Source organism: Crocodylus siamensis, chromosome 6 (genome assembly GCF_052110815.1).
Source record: "Crocodylus siamensis isolate JL-2025a chromosome 6, ASM5211081v1, whole genome shotgun sequence".
In the NCBI taxonomy this organism is placed as follows: Eukaryota; Metazoa; Chordata; order Crocodylia; family Crocodylidae; genus Crocodylus; species Crocodylus siamensis.
Window position 1 is genome coordinate 14,530,837 of NC_143400.1, and position 26,387 is coordinate 14,557,223.

The window sequence follows — 26,387 nt, forward strand, 5'->3', positions numbered from 1 at the left end:
TATTCGTACCGTGCTTATCCTGTACTCTACCTTGCGATTATTCCTACTGTGGTCATCCTTTATTCTACCTACCTTTCTGCTCCCTGCCTGATTTGCCACTGAGCTGCCTGTCCCCTCCTCAGCCTTGCACATGCCACATACAGAGGCCATGTGTGCCACTTGTACGGCCCATCCCGCAAGTCTGGGGTAGGTCATGGCAGTGCTATATTTTTGCTGTTTTATCCATCTCATTTGCAAGTCCTAGCCGTGGTATCCCAATAGGCAGCAGTGCAGTACCACTTGCCTGTGGGCAATTCAAGCCACTTCTTAAGAACAAGCAATGAAATCCAGAGGCTTGTCATTCCTGCTGGGCCATCCACAAAGAAGTCCCTGGAGCTCCTCCTCACACACTTCTGTGCAGCTGGGAGTGTGATTTCCTGCTTGAAAAAGAGACACTGCCTGACTGAGCTGTGGATTTTGCTGCTTTGCAAACATTGATTAAACCCTGGCGAGTTCCAGTAAAACACACTCCTATTCTCGCTTTAAAAACTCCAAGGGTAAAGCAGCTCCAGGGATTGCTGCTAAACTCTTACCCTATATTACTATCTTGAATTTCTCTAGCTTCTGCTTCCAGCTGCTGGATCTCACCCTGCATTTACCTGCTAGATTTAAGGAGCCCCCTCCCATCAGAAAGCTTCCCCCTGTGTAGGTATGTACATGCCATGATCACATTGGTGTCAGCTTCACTCCCACCTGGGGCTAAAAATAAATGCTGAGGTGAGTGTCTCCACTCTGATATTTGAGGGTTATTTTGTTCCCCCCTCCCCCCCCCCACTGGAAAAACGTGTGTCACACTGGTTTAGGTAATGTAAGGGCAATGCTGTAGCCATGACGGTTCAGAAATTACGTGAGAGGCAAGGATTTCTCAGGGTGGTATCTTTTATTGGACCTGCTGAAGGATGTCTTGCATTTGAAAGCTTGTCTAACTCTATCCCAGCTATGCAGTTGGTTCAATAAGAGATCACCCACAAAAATCCTTGCCTCTGATTTAGGGCATCCTGCACAAATGTCAGTGATGCCCTCTCACCTTCCCTCAACTTCCTTCCCTAACTTGAGTGATTCATCCTACCATAGATCTGGATTTATTGGCTCATCCCTGGCTTTGCTAATGGGAAGGGCTTTGTCATTTGTCCCCCTTGGCCACAGCTGTGTTCTGGATGAGGAGCAGGAGTGCAGTCAGCAGGGAATTATACCCCTTGGCTCTTTTTATTCCTCTAGTACTGCACAGGTGGATGTACATGCTGTCAGAACGCAGCTGACTCTGGGGTGGAGCATGGCAGTTGTTTAACACAGCAATGGTAAGGAAAGTAAGAGAGGGGGGAGAGTGTACAGCTCAGGCACTAGAGCTGTGCAGCATTTTCAAACAAAATTTTTTATGCTGGAAAATGCAGATTTGATGAAAGTGCAATGTTTTGCGTATTTGCTTGGCTTTTCCTGTGTTTATTTTTTAAAACATCAGAGAGGTTGAAACCTTTTGTTTCATCTGTTTTCCCAAGGAAGCACTTTTCCACTTTTATGTGAAAGGACTTTATTTAGAAAAGTCCTGGGATTTTATTTTTAAAAATTAAATGGAGAGAGAAAACGGGTTGAAAATGCAGTTATATTTAACATCTTCCAATGATTCTTCTTTTTTTTCTTTTCTGTTCTTGATGCACTGATTTGTTGAAAATTTCATTTTCAGTGTGACTCCAAACTTCTGACTTTTTGGAATTGCCCGTGTGTTCAACAGTCTGATATTGGCCAGCTCTGAGTGACATGGCAGAACAAATGTAGCAGTGGGGAATTGTGTGGACTTCCCCTCTGGCCCCACTCCCCCAGCCAAAGGAACAGCACAAGGTCAAGTCACCACTGTAAGTCCCTTCAGTCCCATCTGTGAGGCCTGAAATGAGCTGGCCCTCTGTGCCAGGGAGAAATGATGCCAGTTTGTGCATCTGATGCCCCTGCTGTGAAACCTGCTCTGTCTTCAGACACAGGAGACCAAAAGTTTCCAGGCCAGTTGGGAAAGCTTGCTACTGGGAGCAGCGCCTGTCCATCCTGCCTACTTGCAGTGCATGTCCCTGGCTAGATGCACCCTGCACCCCCCGGCCTGGACACTGTTTCTTGAGACGGGAGAGTTGTGCGTTGACCCCAGGGCTGGTGTAGCAGAAGACCCTTAGGTCAGGGCTGAGATATATCAGCAGTGCTGGGCTGGGCTGGGGACTGCAAAGCATGGCAGAGATGCCTCCCAGGTCAGGTGGAGAGAGCTTCCCTGGGGTCTCTAACCGGGGCTGTTGATTTCTTTCCTAAGCACTGGATTCCTCTGTAGAGTCTGGCCTGGATCCTGGCAGGAGGGAAGCCCTAGAAGACCAGGCAAGCTGGGTTGCATGCAGTGCTGCAGGAGTAGGGCTGGTGTCAGCTTCCCTGGACTTGCTCAGCGTCTAACTACCAGGAGGTAAAATACAAGTGAGACCATTACGGGGGTGATGGTCTGAGGCTGAAACAGCTTCCCCCTCTCCAGCAGCCCTCAACCATGTCCGAGTGTGCTCCAACCTCTTTACTGCCCCATCACCCAGGGGTGCAGCACCCAGCCAGCTTGGGATTACCCTGGGGTAAAATGTGCGGGAAGCAGCTGATTCGGTGGCTGTAAACACCGCACTGCTGCGGTCCTCAGACCACCCTGCCTCCCTCAGCCTTGGTCGGCTGAGAAACTCACAAGCTGCAGACCAGGCTGCAGAGAGTGCTCCTAGAGTCAGGGAGGAAAGGACTTCCTCTGTGTCCTTTGTTTGCTTTAATGACCCCAGAAGCTGGGAGCATGGAGAGCTTTGCACAGCAGAGGTAAGTGCCTGGTGGTCTCTGGGGCATCTGTGCATGTGTGATGGGATGTTTGGAGCTCGGTGAAATCCCGAGGGGATCAGCAGCTGCCTTGCAATCCCATCTTCCTCCAGGCCCTGGTTAATTAGCATGAATCCCCTGCACCTCAGCATGGCTGGCGCCACCTCTGAATTTGGCCCTCTAGGATCCAAGCAACGCTGTGTTGTTCTGCTGTCCTCCGAACATCTCTTGTGCCACAAGCCCCTTCAGGCCTTCTCAGGCCTGGATTTCACATGTGATGACACCGGTGCAACACGCTTCCACTGGATCCATGGCTGTAGTACATGCTCCCCTCCCAGAGCTGAAAGAAGAACCCAGGAGTCCTGACTACATCCCTTGCTCTTCTAGCTTTCTTGTTGCTGCCTCCTCCTGGGACCCAGGGGGAGTCCTGATGCTCTCTGGCCACCAGACTGGACTTCCCTCCCAGCCCTGGATTATATATCATTGCTGTCCTTGCTACTCCAACTAAGGGCTGTGGTCTTTGAGGGCCCAGACAGCCACTGCTAATTGCTACTCAAGTCCCATTACCAAGTCCAGCCTTGCAGTCGGGTGTTTTTAAGGCATTGTCAAAGAGCAGTATTATTAATGAGTATGCACAGCCTCTCATCAAGAATCGACTGGGGAATTAAACAGTCAGATCAAATGAACCAACACAATCCCCGGGATTTATCTTATCGGCACAAACAAAGTCTGTTTACAAGAAGCGAATCCAGCTGGGGATGGCGGGGTTTGGGAGTGGCAGCAAGGACACCAAGATACCAGAACTGCCCAGCCACGGGCCCTGTGCCCACCAGTTGTCTGTTATGGGAGAGGAGGGACAAGTGCTTTCCTTTCACCATCAGAAGCTGTTTGAAGTTATAATCAAGCTGTGCTTGTGCAGCTGGGGATGTCTCAGTACCAAGAGGAACAGGGAGTGTGTGTGTGTATGTGTAAGCCCCTCAGTATCTGTGTGCATACATGTTGAACGAGTGTGCGTTAGCATGTCTCTGTGTGCATAGGGGTGTGGGTTCCTGCCTCTACCCAGCTGACTTTAAATAGCACCAAGGGGTTGAACATTGAGCCACATGGAAGACAAGCTTTTGGCTTTGCCTTTGTCTCACACCTCCTGGCTGACCATACATTTGAGCCTGAGCACAGTGCCTGGATCAGGAGGGGCTAGAAACAGAGCAAAGACCTCTGCAACCCCTGGCTGGCATCCCCAGTTTGCTGCCCAGGCAGTAGCGGGCTGGTTTACTCCCCCTTTTAGACTGCTAAATTAGAGATGTTAAATAAAACTGGACCTCTGGGAGGGAAGATGCTGTGTAAAAGGAAAATGTACTGTTATAGGGACCTTTAACAGATGGAACAAGAAGTGTTTTATTTAGTGGAAAGAACCCTCCCAAGCAGTCTATAAATTACTCTAAAATGCAGCGGAGCAAGGGCCTGCTTTTCATGCCCACAGAATATGGGCATCCCTTTCTACCCGCTTGCACTGCCACGGGGTGGAAGGAACAAATAAATGAGATTGGGGTCCTCCTGTAGGCACCTGTTCTTAGCCAAGAGAGTTGATGAGCGTCAGACCTGAAGGCCTGGACTATGCAGATATAACCGCAGTAGTTAGGGATGGTAGTTAGTTATTTTCCAGTGTCATAATTTTCCGGTGTCGTTATCCTGGTGGGTTTCAACTAATTCAACTGGGCCCCTTATCCATGTGGCATGAAAAGCTGTTATCCAGCTAGGGCCTGGAGTGGATCCACAGGAGATCGGGGTCTGAGTGCTGCTCCTGCATGGTTATGGGTGGATCCTGAGAGCCCTGATCCAAGCGTATCCACCAGCTTACAATTAAACCCATTTCTAAAGTGCTTTGCTGAATCCTTCATCCCATAAAGCTCCATTTCACTGAAATGGGAATAATAATCCTCTGCCTGTCCTGAGTGTTTAGGATTTGACTTTTGAGGGACAAGGGCTGCCTCTTGCTGTGCATCTGAGCAGCGCCTTGTACCACCGGGCCCTGGTGCTATCACATCCCTCTTGTCATCAGAGAGCAGAGGATAAAAACCATGGGGAGAATCCTGCTCTGTGGGCTATCAGTGCATACAGGCCTCCCATTAGTTCTTTGCAGGCAGCACTTTTCCCTGCATTCCCAATCACGCAGCGATTATCTTCAGAAGGAAGAAGATCCATATGCCCTAATTAAACTCATTTCATCTTGTAAGAGGCAGCCAGCACGGTTACATTCTCGCTATCTCGAGGCTAAATAATGCAAAAAGGGGGGTGGGGGGGGAGTAATAAACCCATAGTGTTTGTTCTGCTGTTCTTGGTGCGAGGAGATATTTTGGTAACTGTTTATTATGAATCAGCGCTTCACAGGGCAGCGAAATTGCAACATCAGGGCTGAAATGCAGGACGAGGATGTTTGAGGGTGGCAGCAGAGATAATAAGGACTTGAGGAAGAGACTCTCCTTTCGTTCTGCCTCGTATTTCAAAGGTCCTTCCCCCCCTCGTGTGTCCTTTTTTTTTTTAAACAACGATATTTTGGGGCTCAAACGTATGTTTGCCAAAGATTTCCTACAAACCCATTGTTCCTTATTTCCTTAATGATATTTAACCTACGGGATGCATGGCTTAGAAGGTCTGGTCATAAACCATATGGTCTTGATTCCCTTTTGAATATCTATTGTTCTTTTCAAGGTAGTTAATTCCTTGGTGAAATTTCAGAGGGCCTGTTCCTCCACCGCCCATCATCATTATTATCATATTGTGGCAGCTGCCAGAAGCCTGAGGTATGAGCCAGGATGCCCCAGGTGCTAGGTGCTGTCCAGACATCGCTGCTATTGTATTGTGCTGTTTGTGCACGGTAAGCCGATGCTGCAGCCTCAATTTCTGGTCCCACCGATACTTTCCTTGCTTCTATGGGATGTGGAGGGGCCTGAAGGTGTAACTGGGTTCCTTTGCAGGGCCTGATTTGTTGCAAAGGGAGGTTAGGGTCAATGCCAGTCCAGGCCTGCATCACACTGGTGCATGACAGAGAGGGGGCAGAGAATCAGGGTCTTGCCTGGGAACAGTTGATTGTTCCCTGTTTCCTTCTGTGGGGATTATAGGAGTCTCTCATTAGCAATCAGCTTCTGAACCCAAGTTTTCCCCTTAAGGGGGTGCTGTATCATTCCCTGCATTCCTAATCATGCAGTGATTATCTTCAGAAGGAAGACGATCCATGTGCCCTAATTAAACTCAGTTCATCTTGTAAGCGGCAGCCAGCACACTTACGCTCTTGGTATCCTGAGATATAGTTGGGGCTGGTCCTGCTTTGAGCAAGGGGTTGGACTAGATGTGACCTTTTGAGGTCCCTTCCCACCTGAATTTTCCCACCTGAATTTTCTAGGATTCTGTGATTCTCTGCTGGTGTATCTGCCATAATCCCTGTTTGGCCGCATATGGGAGGAGGTCTCTGGGGATGGCGTCAGACTCCCTGCCGTGCAAGTCAGTCCTGAGATGCATCAGCAAGAAGGGGTGGGTTTAGGACACAGGTCTCCTGGATTGCAGTGCCATGCCCTGCCCATCAGACCCTGTTGTCTGAGGAGCTGTGTGCCCTACCTCACCTTGCTTCCTTGCATATTTGTCCAGCATCTAGCACTTGGAGGTACCAGTGATAGGATCATAGAAAATGAAGGTTGGAAGGGACCTCAAAAGGTCACATCTAGTCCAACTCCCTGCTCAAAGCAGGACCAGCCCCAACTAGATCGTCCCAGCCAAGGCTTTGTCTAGCTGGGTCTTAAAAACTCTCAAGGATGGAGATCTCACAGCCTCTCCAGGTAACCTGTTCTAGTGCTTTATTAGCATCCAGGATGGTCTCCTAGGAGCTCCCACCAGGCAGATAATAAGTAACAATTAATGGTCTTTGTGCATCACTGTAATGTCACTCATTTTGCCTCTCTGCCCTGCTAATGGTTGTACAGCTGCCAGGCACTACAGCCTTAAATTGCTTTCCCCTCAAATGTTATTTATTGTTACTTTTTATATTTCCTGAAACCACAATTAAAAAAAAACCTGGAAAAATAAACAATCCTATAACACTGTCTCCACAAAGGCTGTTAAGCTGTGGATCAAGTTAATTAGCAGCTAATCAGGGACAAAAGTCTCCCTATTAGCTGTGCAGGCATGTAACATTGATATTATATGTATCCATGGGCACAAGCTCATGTCTGCCATGGCAAACGCTGTTGCCAGCCATAACAGGAGGGAGTGAGGGGCAAATTCTGGAGCTGGGAGGGACTGATCAGGTAAGGAAGGGGGGACAGAGAATTTGGAAAGGGGATGAATCACTGTACCTCTGTTGACTTCAATAGAGTTACAGCCATTCACTCCCGTCGTGCATCTGGCCTAGTGATTTCCAAAGGAGCAGAGCTCCAGACCAGATATCCTAAGCTGCTTTGAACTCTCCCTGGCTCACTCCCTTTGATACCAGGTGATTGGAGTGGGCTTGGACTGTGCATGGAAATCCCTTCCATTCTCCTGATTCAGCAGGGCTAGATATGAGCTGACTTCCCCATAGCAGGTGAAGAATTGCCAGGCAGCTTTTTGGGGTGAGTGCATGCTCACACCCGCTCTCCCCTTCTTTCTCACTAGCAGGACAGCATAAGGGGCCCTGGTGTCACTGAGAATCTAGGCCATATCTAGCTGAGACTTGTTTGGCATGTTTAAATTAGTCCAGGAAATGAAGATTAGTGTCCCGGCTCACGTGCTAAGGGTGAAGAGGCTTTTAATGACCACGAGTTCCACAGACATTGACTTTTGTCTCATATGAAGGGCAGAAAAGTGAAGAATCTGGGAACCTAGACGGAAAGATGCAAAATGCATCGTCTTTAGGCCCCCAGTCCATGCAAGCCGTCAGCTCCTGCCAACCTGGTCAGTGGCTTTGCCCTTTGTGGGACCTACCCAAGTGGTCCAAGAAGGCTGCTTTTTCAGCAGACTGGGGGATGTGTGAGCTGGCCGTGGGTGAGTGTGCGGTTTGTTTGAACTTCCTGATTTGTCAGGTGATCCCACGGCTGAGTGGGGGCTGACTCGAGGCTTTGGGAGCTTGTGGCCTTGGTCATGCCGCAGTCCCTCTCGCCTCTATGAGCTGGTTCTCCCATGACGGCAGGGGAAGTGGAAGCCAGTGCTTTTGCTGCCCGAACTGACTTTCCAGTGAACAGAGGGTAATGGTGCTCTGTGCCGGTAGTAGATTGCCCTGCCCTGAGTTCAACACTCCAGGTCCCCCTGGGAATTGATAAGGAGGCAGCATGGCTTAGTAGCTAAAGTCCTAGCCTTGGATCTGGAGAATGGGTCTGTTCCCAGCTCAGCTCCTTTGAGCATTGTATTCACTTAGGAAAGTCAAGGTCATAACAGTAATGATCTACATTCACACATAGCCCTTGAGGAGCAGTTTCCAACCCTTAGCCTGGAGGAGCAGTTTCCAGCTGTAGCGTTCCCCACATTTTAAACATCAAAGGATAATTACCCTGATTTCACAGACTGGGAAACTGAGGCACTCAAAAGGAAACTAAATGCCACAGTTCAGAGAGCAGGGACTGAAGCCCCGCTCACTTGAAGCCCGAGGCAGCGCCTGAGCCCTGGAGAAGGACATTATGATGTTGTGGGAAATCTGCTTGAAGCATAGCGTTATCATTCTGAATTAATATTCCTCTCACAACCTCCTGGACTGATGTCACTGTCTGAGTTGGCAGTCTGTCACCCCGTGCTGTGGATCTGCTGGATCTTCATAGGTCAAGGTACGGTTACAGGATGGAAGACGACTGCCAAATAGCAGCTTACGGAGACTGGGCGGTGGTGGAAAGGACCAAGTCATTGAGATGAGGCCTCAGCGTCTTAAGCTGAGCTCCCTGGAAACCTTGGAAATACTGTTATTATATTCACAGATTCGAAGTTTAGGGCTGGAAGGGACCTCGTGAGATCATCCACGATTCTACCATACTCTGTTATTTTGTTAATTATCACAACTATATTATCATTTACGGTGTTTCATGCTTGTTCTGTCTGTTGTTTGCATTTATTCCACTCTCAGTAGCTCGGGACCTGCTGTGCCAGGTGCTGTACAAACACTGAACTCCTCCAGCGCTGCTCCCTTCCCAAGGCGCTCACGCTTTATGCAAGGCTCTGTGTTAGACAGCAACTTGTTGCAGATCTTCCTGGTCTCTGCTGAGTCTGTGAAGTGTGCGTGTGTGTGCGTATGGTGGGGGAGGAAGTTCCCATAGAAATGGAAGGGCTAAAAGACCATTTCCCCTCTACTTGAATGGCCTGCAAAGACTTCATATTGCAAGCTTTCCGTAGCTATTTTGGCTTCCAGGATTTTAATGCACGAAGAGGATGTCCGTGGCCATACTGGTACATCTGCGGCATTCTCCTGGCATTCATTCCTATGTACCTGGCCTGAAATATAGTCTGACAGTGGCGAAGTGTGGGTGTGCGCCAAGCTTCAGGTTGAACGTCTTCACTGCAAGGCTCTTCACTCATGGAGCTAATGAATCTCTCTGTGACCTGAATACCACAGCACCCATGCCATGCCCCCAGTGCCATGCTACCCAGCGCCCGTGCCATGCCTCCAGTGCCCTGCTTCCATTGATATGCAACAGACACACCATAGGCAACCAATAAGCAGCACATCAGCTATGGGTGCCCCAAACTTTTTGGGGTGTTTACCATTGGCACCTCTCTGTGTTTGGCAGCCTGGGCCCTGTGGGCCCGAGATGAGAGCGGGAAGAAGCCCCCCCTTCCCATGCCCGCCGAACACGAGCAGGTGAGAGGCAATCGCTTCCTTTGTTTATGCTTCATCTCTTCCAGCCACTTTCTCGGCTGCGGCTCCCCTGGGTGTGAAAACCTTTGCGCTCGCTCTTCTGGCAGCCAGGAAGTCTTGCAGTGACCTGCGCCGAGGCGCAGCTTGCAGACAGCTGACAATTTGCAGGCCTCCCTCCAGCTTCCCCTTGCTGCTGACCCTCAGCCTGGCCTGTCCCCCCCGCTCCTTCCCTTCCCACCCTCGGTAATGAGTCAGAAACAAAGAAGAAAACCCTCGTGGACTGTGATTCGCCCTTTATTCTCGACTCTGAGACGTCATACTCGCTTGGCTATAGATGGAGCTCTGGAGCCCAGGCCAGCCCTTCAGTGCAAGCCCACGAAAGCTCAGAGGGATGGTGGTGGGGGGGATGCTGTGTGTATGGATAAGTATGTGGGGATGTGTTACAGAAGCAGGCTGGTCTTTAATGTAATTGGAGAGCTTCTGTAATCTGCAAAGGGCGAAGAGAAAGCGCGAGAGAGGAGGTACCCAGTGTATCTCCCATACACTTCCCCCCCAGAGCAGGCACATCAAATCCAGCTTCATTGCCATCAGGAGCCCCTCTCTGGTCCCCCTCCCCAAACCCCTCCCCCCCTCCAGGCTGCTTACATTAAGGAATGATGAAAAAAAATAATTCTGCAAAAAGGGTGAGTTGAAACGGCTTCTTCCTTGGGCCGGGTGGGGAGTGGATGAGGGGGGTGCCGGGGCATTTTTTTTGCTGGGGGATCATTTCTTTCATTCCAATTGTTCCTTTTGAGTCTTTCCTCCACCTTTTGAAAGAAGAAAACAGATCAACCCCCTCCTCCCCCATCTTTCTTTCTGTCCAGCTGCACCGTGTCCCCTCCTTTGACTTGAATTTTGCCAAGAAACCCAGTCCTGTTTTGTAGAGCAGGGGATGTAGAGTCATGCGGTTTTCATTTTTGATTGCAAGGCAGCGATGAAATACACATTACAGACATTGTGTTTCTCTCTCCGGCTCCTCTCTGCAGAGTCTCTCTGTGTGCATGCATGTGTGTGTGTGTATGTGCCGTGCCTATAGATCACTCTGGGGACTTTATAGAGAGGGATCACCTCTAAAAAAATAAATAAATAAAAATCCAGGCTTTGTATTTTTGCCTTTAATTCTTTGTCGAAGGCTCAAAAAATGCATTTTGCACTGCAGTAAAAAATCAATTAGTGAGAATTGCTTTCCCCCAACAGCAAATGCATGCTGTCTCAGCTGAATGCAACAGAGCAGCCTTTCTTATATAATGCCCAGATTGAGACACCACTTGTGGATGTGTCTCATTCCTTTGGTATTATTATTATTCTTTCATGTCTTCGCAGGGCAATTTTGGCAAAGTACAATTGGCAAAGTACCTAAGTCTCCACTTCAAGGGTGGGGGAGAGTTGGAGACAGAAAGGTCAAAGCGTAGGGGCATAAAACCTCTAATAATGCATTTGTCTCTTCCACCCCCCCCCTTTTTTTTTTTTACTAGGGGCCACAGGATGGAAACCAGCAGCCCTTGCAGCCAGAGAAAGTCGGCTGGGTACGGAAATTTTGCGGGAAAGGCATTTTTAGAGAAATCTGGAAAAACCGTTATGTGGTTTTAAAGGGAGATCAGCTGTATATCTCAGAAAAAGAGGTAGGAATGGTTTTGTTTGCCCCCCCTCGCCTCTTCCGCCCTCCCATCTCCTTTTGCATTTCAAAAGCAAGTTGAGCAACCCAAGTGTTTATCCAATATCCTTTACAAATGCAGGAGCCTCCATTAGTGGGTATCTGAACTGTCTGGTTATGTGCGAACTGGCAGGTTCCTATAAGGGGCCTCTCTTTAGTATCTGGCTCAGCATTGTCAGTTCAGGCCTGGGTTTGTGTGTCAGTTTGAACAGTGAAAACTGTTTTCAGGAGTCTCCTGGAGAGGAGGAGACCTTTTCCCAGCACTGATCAATGGACGGATTTGCCCAGCGAGGGTTAAAATCTTCCGCCTCCTTTCCCACGCAGCACCAGTGTGCATCTTGGTGTCTGTCCTCGCTGATGGAGTTCGACAGTGGCCTTGTTTTCAGCCTGCTCCCCCATCACCCTCTGAATGGAAACCACCGGCGGGGCCAGGATACATTGATTTGCAAGTGGAGGGATTTCTTCTAAGCCCTGATCCTTCTTTCCTGAGGGACTGGGGGTCCAAACCAGACAGGAGAAGGGGCATCAGGAATATTTAATCCCTGGTTTGATGCCACCTCTCCCCACCTCCACCCCAAGCAGGCTGGGGTTACATGCAGTGCTTGCATTAAGCATGGGCACCAGTAAAGTCCTTAGGTTTGGGTTTTAAACCAGCTTGGTTTTGGTATCAGTCTGAGCAGTAGGTCCAGAATGACCTGGGGGCTGTTTGAAGTGAGAAGCAGAGGTGTTGAGAAGAGGGTCAGAGACCTGGATGTAGGTAAAAAATGGGCTGCTGAGCCTGATCCAGCAGTGTGGTTTGCACCTAGAGCTGTTGCTCTGGGGAGCACAAGGCCCTGGAGGTGTGAGTTGAGGGCTGCTCTGTAGGGGAGGATCACAAGGCTGGGGTGGGCTGTCTGTACGTATGGAAACATGGCCCAGGTGAAAGACAGGAGGAACAATGCCATGTGGCTTGTGGAGGATAATTTGATGAAGAAACTAATGGAATTACCTGCTGTGACCGAGCCGGTGGCTCTGAGCCCATCGGGCTAGGAGTGAGCTGGAGGGGCCTGGTGAGGCCTCCCCTTTGATCACACTCCCTCCAGGGTCATTGGAGAAGAGCCTTGTTGGCTGGTCTGCACTTGGTAGCTAAAGGGGCCTCCTAGGAGATCAGTCTATTCGGTGATAAATAGGGAGACAGATCAGATACTGCAGAACGGTCTGGAGACAACACAAGAGATCCTGGCCCAGCAGGAGGTGGCAACCTGGCATGTGTGAGGCTGGGTAGATACTTGCATGAGATGGGTAGAGAACATTATTCACTGTCCACATGGGACTCTGGCAGGTGACTTGCTCTCCTATCTGAAGGCTTAATCCAGCAACTGCATGCTTTGCTGGCACTTAAGCCCCACTAACTCGGGGAGAAACTTAACCATGTGCTGAAGGACTTCCCTGGACCAGGAAGCTAAGCCTAGATCAGAGAGGAGGTGTTTGCTACACCCTGGCTCACAGACTGTCCCAGCCCTACAGCACAGGTAGGCAGCGGTGAGGAGTAGGTGGTACTGGTAAGCCACAGTAACGGTGCAGCTGTGGGGGAATGGGGGATGTGATGCTGATGAAACCCCCAGGCAGGTGTTCAGTGGTGCTGGCAGGGCACTCTGAGCAGATGTCAGAGAGCAGTAGCTTCCCTGGTGCTGCTAAACGCTGTCACTGTTTGCAGCTGATTTTGGGGCAGCATCTGTCTGTGCGTTCTGGGCAGAGGCTGGGCAAAGCATCATGCCACGACGAGGTGGCAGGGAGGAGGCTGCTGGGTTGTGCAGGGTCAGGGTTAGCTGGGGATGAACGAGGCTCCATCCCCAAGTGACCTGTACCTACCCAGGGTTACATCGCCTTGCTGAGTCTGCAGGCAGCAGTGAGGCCGATGCCCATCCTGAGCATCTGGGCTCGTTGCTAGATGCTTGAGGACACTGGCCCTGTGTCTGTGCTTTGAGGAGTACCAGCAGTGTGTAGGAGGGATCCCTGCCCCAGCCCTCCAGCCATCTGCTCTGCATGAGGCCTCAAGATCTAGCCATGGCACTGCCCATCTCTATATAAGCTGCACATGCCTGTTTGGGTGACCAGGTGTGGGTCTCCTGGCAGGGATAAATAGCACGTATGTGTGTCTACTTGAGTAAGGGGGCACTACCTGGAGGAAAAAAGGAGTGCATTGGAGCATGTGGCTGGACACTGTGCAGTCTTCATGTGCCCTTGGACCAAAGCATAAGTGTGCGTGAGTTTAAAGGGATAACAGCTGTCTGGGTGAATCCCTCCCCAAATGGGTGTGCTTGCATGGGGAAGGAGGGGATGTTCCTCTTTGAATCACTACATAGAAAGAACATGTGTGCGGTGGTGCTGTGCACTGCCTCGTGACACTGGCTTGCATGTGAATGAACAACCCGTGTGTTCTGGGGGGGAGCGCACCTGCTTGGTACAGCACTGGGGCGGCGTCATCTGGAGCACTGGGCCCATTTTTGGGCTTCAAGAAAGCTGTGGACAGATTGGAGAGAGTCCGGTGCAGAGTGACAAAAATGATTAGGGGCCTTGAAGATGAGACTGATGAGGAAACAGCTAGGGTGATCTGAGTGTGGAGAAGAGAAGGGATGGGATCATAGTCTTCAAATACCCAAATGGTGATTATAGAGAGGATGGAGATGGGCTTTTCTCTGTGGCCGCAGGGGACAGAACTAGGAGCAATGGCCTCAAGCTGCAGCAGAGGAAATTGAGGATGGAAATGAGGAGGAACTTTCTGGCTCTGAGGCTGGTCAAGCATTGAACCAGGCTGCTTAGAAAAGCTGTGGAGTCTCCATCCCTGGAGACGTTGAAGAGCAGGTTGGATAGACATGCGGCTGGGATGGTTCAATCAGGGCTGATCCTGCCTTGAACAGGGGCCTGGACTAGATGTGACCTTGTGAGGTCGCTTCCAGCCCCACTTTCCTCTGATCCTCTGACCTGTGACATAGTTTGCTTGGTGTGGGCATATGTGTAGTGCAGGCATGGATGTCTACACAGCATATATCTGTGCTGCATGTTTCATGTGTGATGGAGGCACGTGTGAATGCAGGGCATCAAGGTGGTGAGTGCATGCATGCAGGAGGTATGTGTGTGTATGTAGGTAGTACCTACGTGCCACACACATGTAGGTGGTGCTGGTTTGTTGGACAGGTGGTAAATCCTTCCCCCTTGATCTCTGCGTGTCTGGGTCTTTAGTTCCCTTAGCCTCTTTTCTCTAGTGCTCTGCCCATCAGCAGGCCCAGACCCAGTGCTCCTTTCCCATCCTCCACAAGCGGTTGGCGTCCTCTCTGCTTTCCACTCGCTGCAAGTTGCCTGTCCCAGAAATAGATGCTGGCGACTCCTGCTGATGGGTGAATCAATCTGGATTTGCCAAACAGAGTGGGACGCAGCCTCTCATGCTCCAGTAGAGAAAACAGAGGGGTAGCTGCATGGTGCTGGGCAGTGGTGATAGGGACTCTCTGCAGGCCAGGCCAAGGGTCTGCGCCTGCTCTGAAATCATTGTTGGTACCAGCATCATGTAGGGCAGGGGCGGCCAAACTGCAGCATGCACGCCACAGGTGGCATGACTGCCTCTGTGTGGCATGAAGCAGATGGGGGAAGAAGCAGAAAGCAAACAGCAGATTGGGCAGGCGAAGGGATCAGAGTGGCACTCGGGGAGGGTGTGGAGCTAGTTTGTGCTACCTGCCAAAAAGGTTGGCCACTGCTGAGGTAGGGGAAGATGTGACTGAAGAGGGAAGTAAGATGCTTGCGGGACCCTAAAGGAGAAGTGAGCAGGAAGGTCCTGTGGAGACAGGGGTGGGTTCAAAACCAGATCTTCCAAACTGCCCAGTGCCGCCAGAGTCTCTCAGGGAACCTGCCTTCTGATGCAACTTGTTAGGTCTGGCCATGAAACATGGCTGCCTGAGAAGCACCCAGCCTTGGTGCAGGTCATCCCCACATCGTCCTTCTGACTGTGCAAGACGCTTCCACCTGCTCCCTGTAGCCGTTTGCCCTTTCATGCATGCTCCAGAACTGGAGACATTGTGTATCCGATTGCAGCAACTGCACGTGCACATCATCAGCCCCCACTGCCGAGAAGTGCCCAGGACTATGCCAAACCTTCCTTGTTTTGCATTTGGTCGGCAGCCAGAAAGTTCCCAGAGAGGCAGGATGGTCTGGTGCGAACTGATTTGTGGCGAGCAGAAGGGCACCAGTTTCCTTTCTATTTTGCATTCCTTCCCTCCAGCTTTGCCCAGCTCCCTCCCTCCCTCTGCAGATTTCTGGTAATTGTTCTCTCGTTTCTAGCACCGCTTTGTTATCGGACTCCACTTGGGAATAGCGGTCCGCCTAGCGCGCACACAGCTGGGCTTCTGCCACTTCCTGTCAGGAAGCCCAGAGCCAGCCAGAGAACATGCAGGGGCCCTGCGAGGATGAGATGTTAATGAGGAAACGCTTTGCTGGACTTCCTTAAGCCTCTGCTTGTTTGCTACCAAACGTGTCGACTCAATTAGCACAAGAGCACTTGAAAAGTGGCCTGTTCACGCGGCTGGGTTTGTTGCAGCTCGCTGATTTGCGGGGTGGGGAGTTGCATGTTCGGAGTAGTTTGTGTATAGGCGGCTTGTCTGTGTGTGTTGCGAGGCTCACACGTGTATTTTTGGAGGTGCGTGTGTACAGGGTGATGCTTCTAGCACGTTGCAGACTCGAGCTTGTGGTCACCCACCTGTGTATTTGTGCAGGACAATGCTGTTGGTGCAATGAGGGCTTTCGTGTTTCTGTTTGCAGCTGTGGCCAGGAGTGGTGTTGGTGCATATTACATGTGTGTTGGTGTAGGGAAGCTCGTTGTGCCTCAGTTTCCCTTTCTCTTCCATCTAGTGTTAAATCAAAAGCTCTGAGGGCTGAGGCTAGGAACAGACCGGGAAGGTATTTAGATACCTCTGGACATAGGTAGGAGACTTGTGGGCATTTGACTCCTTCTGCAGTTACTGGATACTCAGTGGTTGGATTGTGGCTGGAAATCGCCGTTCCTGTGAGAGACGGCAGCATTGCCCCCTCCTTGCCTGGGCTCAGCAGATGCTCTATTCATGTAGGACCCCCTCCCCAAATGATTACTTCAGGAAGCCAGGCTGGAGCAAAGTCCCATTCTCCTGAAGACAACAGCAAAGCAAGCTTCCTGGGCTGCTGGGCTACTGCACCTCAGAGCCAGCCAGGACCCTGTTTCCATGGTCCTGTCAGCCCTTGGTCCCCTGACATTGTGGGGACATTTTTGTGACCCACCCACTGGGCTCTGAGACCTTCCAGCGCATTACACACAACAGGAAGGATCTGCAGTGCCCTTCCCAGCTGGCCCTTTGCCTTCCTGGTCCCAGCCCACTGGGTCCCTGGCACACGTTCAGCACTTGCTGCAGGGAGCCCTACCATGGCCAGGTGGATCTAAGAGACTAAATCTCCCCCCACGCACTCTCTGCAGCTGCTTCTGCTGACACTGGGCTTTGCAAAAGTCCTGCTGCTCCTAGCTTGCTCTTGGAGACAGCCTTTGCTGACAAGGAGCATACAACCTAGAGGACTATCCGGGGAGCGGGAGAAGAGCGGCCAAGGCAGGGCATAAGAAGGTACAGTCACGCAGACACGTGCATAGGGATTGCTCTTTCAGAAAAGTGCCATGGCCCATCCAGCCCCAACTCCCCTTTCCCACAGTGCCAGCTGCCTTGGAGAAAGGGAAAGCAGCAGGAGAGAGGAGGAAAGGACTACTCAGTGCATCTACCCCAGGGCAGGAAGAGGCGAGAGGCGATAGCTTGTGGTGCAAACAGTCTGTGGTAAACTGAGGCTGGAGATTGGAAGGAGAGTCCTAATGATGGTAGAAGGGAGGGCCTGGGATGCCTCCCGCTCCCTTTCAGGGGCAGGGAACTGAACCAGAGTGCTCTGGGTGCACAAGACATGGGGACAGGACTCAGTGAGCCAGGGTCTTTCTGGGTTATGATTCCAGTCTGGCATGTGATGCATGGTGGATTTTGGACCTCTGGATGCCATCAGGAAGCCGTGGAGACCCCAGTCCAGGGGGAGAGAGCATTTAGTCTTCAGGGTCATGTGGCAGCTCTACCTGGAAGGATTCCTGCGATGTGCTGGGGTGTTGCCAGCCATGACACTCTTGGGACCCAGCAAACTCACCTCACCCAAACCATCAAGCAGGCAAAGATTTTCCATAACAAATCTGGGCGAAAGCAGGCAATGGTGACTGAATGGTGAATGACTGCTTGTCATGCCCCTGGGTCCCAGCCTGCCAGGCTCAGTGTTAAATATACCTGGCCCGATGAACAGGACCATGACACCCAAAAGCTTGCCTGTCCCAACCATACAGTTGGTCCAATGAAAGATGTCGCCTGCAAGAATTTGGCCCACGGCCTTTCAGTACAAGCAGACGGCTAAGGGAGGTTTATGTGTACCCACTATTAGGTTAGTGAGGAGAAAACAGATTAGAATAGCACCAATGACTAGTCCTTGTGGGGTTACCTGCTGCTTCGTTTGTTCCTAATGCACCGAGGCCAGGCCTGTTGGAGTCCCAAGTAGTTTCCTGTTTTGATACCAGGAATCCAAGGGTGAGAGGCCAGTGTTTCACAGCAAGGGGCATTCAGGGTCTCAAGTCCTGGAAATCACTGGCCGTTTTGGGAATCAGCTGAGCCTGTAACTAAGAAAACATGCGCAAGGCTCTTAAGTGCTTGGGATTGACAGCTCAGAAGCCACAACAGCCTTGAGCCCTGGGCAGCTGCCTTAGATCAGTCCAGCACAAGTGAGGGTCAATACTATTATCTGGTTGTTGACTTCTCTTTTACCAGCCAGCCGCTGGAGAGGACAGAGGGATCATGCTCTCTTCCCCCAGTCCCCTCGCACCTTGGCATCTGCCTCCTTCCTGCGTCCCTCAGCACCTAGGGATGTTCTACCAGGATATCTGGAAAGGGGTCAGGGTAAACCCTCAGCCCCCTCCCAATCCAGAAAAGCAAATCAGCTGCATGCAGTATGGCCTGTTCACCTGAACCTGGCAGGGCTGGGAAGTGGAAGCTCTCAGGATCCAGGGACCAGGCCAAAGTGGGGCCAGGGGCTGTTGCCTTCAAGACCGCTGGGGGTAGGTTGTCATGCCAGCGTTGTGCCCAGGAAAGGAGCTGAAACTCAGGGAATGGAGATGGCTCAACTCAGTAGCTATCTTACATGGAGCACAACCAAAAGGCATAGCCAAGCTCACAATACTCAATGGCATTTAGACACCCAAGCCCCAGTGAAGGATCCTAAATCCCTCGAAGATGTTCCCCTCTCATCCATCTGTATTCACAGCTGGACTTGAGCAGTTCTTGGCTTCATACCTCAATTTAATGCTGCTGCAGCCTGTTACAGCCAGCATCTCTTCTCCCCAGTACTGGCTGCTGTTGTATATCATCATGCATTATAGCTCTAGAGTGGCGTTCTCAGTGTCTGGACTGGAGTGGTTTGAAGGGTGCTCAGAGGCCATTTGAGCTGTTGTAACAACCAGGGCACTTGTTTGGGATCTATGACTGCTCTGTGGGGGTCTGGTGTGGGCCTAGTGATGCACCCTGGTTCTGTTGAACCTAGTGGGAAACAACCCATCTTCGAGAGGACACGGTAAGGTGAAGTTTGCATCCCATGACAAGTGGTAAACTCCACAGTGATGGCATGAGGTGTGTACGTGTGCAAAGAAGCAATGACAGGTCTATGGCCTAAATGGGCAAACATCTGGAATGATGAGTCATGTGTTGGCTGGAGCGTCACAGCTGGGAAGGGGAGGGAGATGGAGACACAAGGCCCAATGCAGATCAGCCTATCCGGTCACAAACAAATGGGGCCGGAGCCCGCTGGAATTCCCGGGGGGTTGGAAGACATGGGAAATAAGCTGAAGCCCCTCGGTGCCCAGATGGAAGAATTGGTGGGGACACAGTACCTACTACCTCTGTGTGCATTTGTCCAGGTAGATAGAAAGTGATGCTGTTTCTAGGAGACTCTTTGCTTTGTTTCTGGAATAGACTCTCATGACAGACCTCCTACGTCCGCTGACACATCTCCCATTGACTGGAACTGGCATTTCTGAAGAGACCCAAGGGAATTAGGTGCCTGTCAGTTGAAGTCAGGCAGCCGGGACTTTCACAGGAGCCTGTAATGGCACAGACTGAGGTCAGAGCATGCCAGGATTTGGCCCTTGCTGTCTCCTCATGGTCAGATCCTCTCCCCAGCATCCTGCCCCAGTTACAGATGCAGGTGGTAGTGAACTCCAGGACAGGGGAAACCCCAAAGTGCAGAGATGCTGTGAGGGGGGTGCTCTGGAGATGGCAACAGATTGTCACAACATGCTCTTGGTTTCAGTGGAATCAAGCCCTTGCAGGGCATCGTTTGAACCTATTTGGTGTATGTTGTAGCAGGGGCTGGGCCAGCCCAGCCCTGATGTAATAGCCTGTGTTTCAGACTGTTCACCCCCTGCTCTGCAGTGTTGGGCTTCAGCGAATTTTGCCTACTAATCCCTTCAGGGCAGATGAGACTAGGGCGCAGAGGCTGCAGGGCTTGGCAATTGGGTCATGAATCCGGGCCTGGCTTGGCCCTCCCAAACCGGCTGTCAGCACACACTTTAACAGCTCCCATGGGTTAAAAATAGCCAGTGCTAATCATTCTCCAAACGTTGGTCATGCCGCCTCCCGGAAGGCACCGGGTGTGAATGCAATTGCTTCTGCTAATCCAGAGACAGGTGCTACCTCCTCCGGCATTGCCAGCTGCCCACAGGGGCAGGGCTTCACTCCCTCCTGTTGGTGCAAATCTGGAAGAACACTCCCCAGGATGGCAAAAGCTGGCATTTTGCTTTGGCAGATTGAGCAGAGGGTTTGGCGCTGCCCGCAGCCAATTGGAGATCGCATTCATGTTTTGCAAAACGGGGCACTCTCTCTCTCTGTCTCTCTCTCTCTCATATATATTCCCTTCTCCCAGCTGCTGCTGCTACCTGGTGCAGTGCACCAGTGTTTCTGGGGAGCCTTGGCCTTGGGGAGGGCAGGGGTTGAGAGGAGCAAGGCAGAGATGCCACTTTTTACCTTGGCATCTCTTTGCAAATAGACCCCGCATTTCTATCTATAGAACTTGCACCCATGCTTACCTGCCCAGCCCAAGTGGGCTCCTGGGTAAGAAGCCTGCATCTACTCCCAGAGCCTGCACCTATGCCCATGTCTGAGTTGAAGTCCGAAGAACTGAACCTGCCAAGGAATTGTTTGGTGAGCTCATTTTGGAGGCCTGTCGGTATACAGTAGCATCTGCTGAAGGAACTTACATGGCTCTTATTGGCAGAGCATACCCTCTTACGATCTCCAATAGCTTTATCCACAGCGCTGTTACCCTCAGAGCAACTTTCCCAGGGTCACAGGGTCAGTTTGTAGTACAGCAGGGACTCGAATCATGGTGTTTTGATTTTCAAGCTAGTCTCCAGCAATCCCAGTCCTCTTGTCCCGCACCCCAGATTGCCCTACTGGAAAGCTCCCCCCACAAATAACTCTAATAGTCTAGCATCAGTCAGCTGTAGACAATACACAGGACTTGGGCATCAGGGTACACTCCAGCATCAACAGCTGAATGCCGTTCTCACTGCACAGCTCATAGGAATAATTACAGCTGCACCTGCTATAAATGCAGTGGACCTGGGTCCCCTCCAGCCCATCCCAAGCGGGAGACTCATGTCTGCCCCGGCATGCTACTAACATGCACGATTTGCATTGACTTCGCAGGTGAAAGATGAGAAGAATGGCCAAGAAGTGTTTGACCTGAGCGATTACGAGAAATGTGAAGAGCTCAGGAAGTCGAAAAGCAGAAGCAAGAAGAACCACAGCAAGTTCACGCTTGCACACTCCAAACAGCCTGGGAACACGGTAATCCCCTCTCAGGGGCACTCAGTCGCTCTTGCGCCTAGACAAGATGTTGCCTTTACATGTGGCAGCGACAGCGCACAGCTGTGGCCTCCACTGACCATGGCTTGCATGGGCTGGACACAGCAGTTTGTGGGGGAGGGTCTACCACCCGCATAATGAGACGCATGATCCGCTGTGATCCCCTCTGGCCTTGAGATCTGTGAAGCTCTGTCCATCGCAGGCAACAGCTATTGAGTGATAAGACATAGGAGAATACGCAGATCAGGAGGATTTTTGCCGTTGACTTGCATGGTGTTGAAATGAGGCCTCAAGAGAACTAATTAAACAGGCCGGTAATTTAGCCCCTGGTCCACTAAAAAGGCAGCATATTTTTTGGAGCGATATCAACACAGATCAGAACCTCTGCCAGGAAATAGTGCTACTGGCATCATTAAAGCTGTTTCAGAACAACAGCACGTGGGTATGGTCCTTCACTGATGCTGATCACCCAGGACTCATTAGCTTCTGGGGAAGGCAGAATGTGGTCTTGGGTCTCGCAACACCACAACAAATTTTAGCTGTGATTCCCATTATTTTCTCCCAATCTGGAAAAAAAGATTGACATTTTTCACCAAGCAAAATTCCTTTACAAAAAAAATTAGCATTGTGGCAATCAAAAGACTGGGTTTGATCAATTAGAAAGGCGTTGTTTAGACGATGACCCTTTTATTTTAAAATACTTTTTCCCTAGACATGAATTGTTTGGAACAATTCCACATTTTCTAAACAGCTTTTCTAATTTTTTCCCCAGCTGAAATGTTATTGACAGACATTGGTGCAACTTTATTTTTTTAAAAAAAGCAATTTCAGTAAAAAGGCCTTTTCTGATGGCAAAATTGCTTTGATGATGATTTTCTGACCAACTTTTCTATAGTGGTCACACATGCATGTTTCTCCAGACTTTGCCTTCCCTTGTTCTCTTCATTGAGTGCTTGTCTCTTGCTAAAAGAGCAGAGATGATCCAGTGCTTATTGCCCACTGTAACCCCCCAGGCAAAACCTGGGGGTTACAGTGGACAATAAGCTTAATATAATCCAGCAGTGTGCTTTTGCTGCCAAGTAGGCTAATGGCATCCTGGGCTGCATTGGTAGGAGCACTGCCAGGAGATCGAGGGCAGTGATTCTTCCCCTCTATTCTGCACTGATGAGGCCACATCTGGAGTCCTGTGTCCACTTTTGGGCCCCCCACTGCAGAAAGGCTGTGGACACATTGGAAAGAGTCCAGCGGAGGGCAACAAAAATGGTTTGGGGGCTGGAGGACATCACTTGTGGAGAAAGACTGCGGGAACTGGGCGTATTTAGCCTGGAGAAGAGATGACTGAGGCGGGATTTATTAACAGCCTTCAACTCCCTGCAGCGTGGCTCCAAAGAGGGTGGAGCTGGGCTGGTCTCAGTGGGAGCAGATGACAGAACAAAGAGCAATGGGCTCAAGTTGCAGCAACGGAGGTTTAGGCTGGATATTAGGAAAAACTTTCTCACTAGGAGGGTGGTGAAACACTGGAACAGGTTCCCCAGAGAGGTGCTGGACTCTCCATCCTTGGAGGTGTTTAAGATCTGGCTAGACAAAGCCTTGGCTGGGATGATCTAGTTGGTGCTGGTCCTGCTTTGAGCAGGGGGTTGGACTAATGTGACCTCCTGAGGTCCCTTCAACCCTCATTTTCTCTGATTCTGTGACGGAGTTCTCCCAAGTAGAAGGACGTGTTTTACTAGAACCCAGACTTCGGATGGGAATGTGCTGATTTTGATGAATTTCCTTTTGGAAACAAAAATATCAAACTGCTGCCTTTTGCTTGTGTCAAAACCTTCCATTTCAGCATTTCTGGTATGGGGTCTCCCAATGTTTCCTTCCGACACTACCTTTTAGTTTGGAAATATGTTGTTATTTTATTTTACACTACAACACTGAAAGAAGGCCGAATTACAAAGAATCGTATCATTTGGTCCAAACTCATTTGTTATCTTTTCAGGAAATTCTGAAATTTCCATTTGATGTTCCAGTTGGGTTGAAATTTATAATATTAGGATTTTTGATGCCCAGCCAGCTCTGCTTGAAATGAAGGCTCGGTACCCAAGAGCAGAGCTCCTGTGGCCCAGCCGCGAGCTGGATTTATACTCCTCTCACTCCAGCATATTCTGCCCTCAATGGCTTTTCCTTCTCACTGCTATATATTGGGGGACATTTTCCTGAGCACCTCAGAAGTAGTGGAAAGTGAAGGCTATGGCCTCCATCCTTATTAAAAGTGGTGGAAAGTACAGAAACTTTCCAAATGGCAGATGGGGAGAAAAGCAACAGCGTCCTCACATGGTCTCTAAATGTTCAACCAAAACCAGGACTGGCCCGCTACAGGTTCTGGGCATGATTCTCCGCTTGATAGACCTCAAGGTCAGATAGTCTCAGACCAGAATTACAGGTTCCAAAGTGCTCAGTATCCATTGATTGCCATGGAAAATCCAGGTACTTGGTTAGGTGAATAGAAGCTGGGCTTTTTGGACAATCTCAGCACATCACAACTGCAGAGATGCCCAGACCCCAGAGATGGTCAGAGAGGCTAGTGTGAATCACGTGCTCTCTGTAGCTCTGCACTGATGGATGGGCTGCAAATGCACTGGGGCTTGTCTTCTGGCAAGGCCAGGGCAACAGGGTTTGTGTGACAGCAGTCCGGAGCCCTGACATGCATTCCTGTCTCTCTTAGGCACCAAACCTGATCTTCCTCGCAGTCAGCCCAGAGGAGAAGGAGTCTTGGATCAATGCCCTCAACTCTGCAATTACCCGAGCCAAAAACCGCATCTTGGATGAGGTGAGCAGGGCCTGTGGGCTGGGGCCTGTCTCTGTTGTCTCTGCCTTGATCAGAAGTGATCTTCAGCCCATCCTCCTTCCCCTCTTATTCCACCCCACGTGGGACTGCCCTGGTGCTGTTTGCTGTCATGGGAGAATCCTGGTGTTGTGGCCATGGGAGCAGAGCAAAGCCCTGTGCCCCTCTGCTCTGGGCCCCACCTGCCATTGCATCTCCAGTGGGAGTCAATGCAGCTTGTGCAGCCTTGCCTTGTCTGGAAGGTTTGTCTTAGTTACCACCAGTGACATTTCCTCTCCCTGCAATCTCTATTCCAGCCCAAAGCAAGGACTGCTCAGAAGTCCCAGCCCCTTGGCATTGGGTGAGCTCACAAGTTTTCCTTCTGTCAGTATTTCACAAAGCAAAGCCATTTTCACAGCATTTGCTGGACTGGTCACCACTGTGGGGAACACCGCTTGTCCATCCACCCTGTGACTTTGCAGTTTGCAGTGCAAGCGTCCTGCGGGCTGGGTGTTCCTCCATGGACAGATCAGTCCGCTGTTCCAAATATTGGCTCCCTTGGAGTTTTATCGATGGCTCCAGGCAGGCAGACCACAGGCAGGCAGGGAAACCCAGCTGAATAAACAGTATGCTCTGAATTATCCACCCAGCTCCAAGGGCGGAGGCATGGAGGCCAAGTGAGCTGTATCTCTGGGCCATCAGTCAGCCTTTGTCATGTGCCTTGCAGGTCACAGTCGAGGAGGACAGCTACCTCGCCCACCCGACTCGTGACAGGGTGAAGATCCAGCACTCGCGACGCCCCCCGACCCGGGGACACTTGATGGCTGTGGTACGTAGGCTGAGTCCCAGGAACGCGGTGCATGAACTGCCTCTCCCATCAGCTGCCATCGTCAGTGATTTATTCTGTGCATAGCTGGAGGATGAGACCATGTCTGACCTTGGGGCTGATGCCCCACTCGGGCGGGAATGTTGTCTGAGGAGCACAGGGTCCTGCTTGTCACCATCAGGCAGCTCTTTCCTGGCTTGGATGATACAAAATGGAGCGTGTCTCCAAGCTCCCCACAACCTGCAGCTGGGGAGCTGAGGGCCAGGCTAGGGACTTTGTCCTTGGAGTCTGTGTCTGAGCTGGGAGCTGAACTCAGATCTTTTGAATCTCCGCCCCTGGATCCCTCTTCCTCCTCATTTCCTGGTCCTTGACCCAGGCGATGGAGGCGTTAGATATGGGCAGGGGATTGAAGATTTCTCTTTGCCCTGGCAATGAAATACTAGCCTTGCTGCCCTCGGGTCTGTGAAACCACGGCCCCCTCCATTCTCCCTGTGTCCTGCAGGCATCTACCTCAACGTCTGATGGCATGCTCACCCTGGACCTCATCCAGGAGGAGGACACCTCTCCCGAGGACCACGGGACCTGCGCCGAGAGCTTCCGCGTGGACCTGGACAAATCTGTGGCCCACCTGGCAGCTGGGCGGCGCCGGTCTGACTCGGAGAATGTCAAGCCCTCGGAGAAGGGCCGGTCGGGGAGCCTCCCGCGGCGGGAGGTGATCTCCTGGGACAAATCAGGGCAGCGTGACACCATCGACAAGGGGCCTGTGTACACGCCGCAGGTCCCCAAGAAGCTCTCTCACTCAGAAAAGAACAAATGTGCCTCCTTGGAGGAGATCCTGTCCCGCCGGGATTCCTCCGCGCACCGGGCGGCGCTGAGGAGGGGGCTCGAGGCCCAGTTTGCCTCGGCGGAGCCGGAGCAGCTGGCCCGGATACAGGAACTGGTTGCACTGAAACTGGAAAAAACTCAGGAACTGCTGACAGAGGTGAAGGGCTACGGGGAAGGGAAACGGAAGACAAGGGATCTCGCCACCAGCACCACCCCCTCTGGCACCTCCTCCTCATCCTCCTCCAGGTCGGACTCAGAGAGGATCCTGCAGGAGACAGAGAGGTTGCTGGGCGAGGCCTCCTCAGCCTGGAGCCAAGCCAAGAAGGTGCTGCAGGAGATCAAGGAGCTGAGGGACCTGTACAAACAGCTTGACCTGCCACTCTCGGACTCTAAGCCCAAGCAGGGCTCACAGTCTCAGTACAGGAAGAGCATGATGTGAAGGCAAGCGGGGGAGTCTGGGGGGCATGGGAGGGGGGCAGAGAGGGGGATTTTTTTATTATTTCCAGTGTTCGAAGCAGTACAAGGTGCCTGTTCTCACCCAGCTTGGCCCCATCTCAACCCTCGTGTTCCCCTCTCCGTGCCCCGTCCCCAGACAAAACAACCACGTGTTCCAATAAACCACTTGGATTCCTCCTTTTTTTTTAAAA

The 26,387-nt window shown here is 51.1% G+C and overlaps 1 protein-coding gene across 4 annotated transcripts; it reads left to right on the top strand.

Moving 5' to 3' along the window:
* Window positions 1-1,681: 1,681 nt before the first annotated feature.
* PLEKHO1 (pleckstrin homology domain containing O1) lies at window positions 1,682-26,387 on the top strand. Of its 4 annotated transcripts, XM_090055439.1 has the most exons (8): window positions 1,682-1,889; window positions 2,327-2,470; window positions 11,173-11,319; window positions 19,385-19,532; window positions 21,119-21,259; window positions 23,991-24,095; window positions 24,817-24,918; window positions 25,418-26,387. In XM_090055439.1, the coding sequence occupies exons 4-8, from the start codon at window positions 19,518-19,520 to the stop codon at window positions 26,177-26,179; spliced, it is 1,125 nt and encodes a 374-aa protein (XP_089911565.1). In that variant the 5' UTR covers window positions 1,682-1,889; window positions 2,327-2,470; window positions 11,173-11,319; window positions 19,385-19,517; the 3' UTR covers window positions 26,180-26,387. The 4 variants fall into 4 exon arrangements, with proteins under 4 accessions (XP_089911565.1, XP_089911564.1, XP_089911562.1 ...); XM_090055438.1 differs by lacking the exon at window positions 1,682-1,889 and having other exon boundaries at window positions 2,109-2,470; XM_090055436.1 differs by lacking the exons at window positions 1,682-1,889; window positions 2,327-2,470; window positions 19,385-19,532 and adding an exon at window positions 9,838-10,341.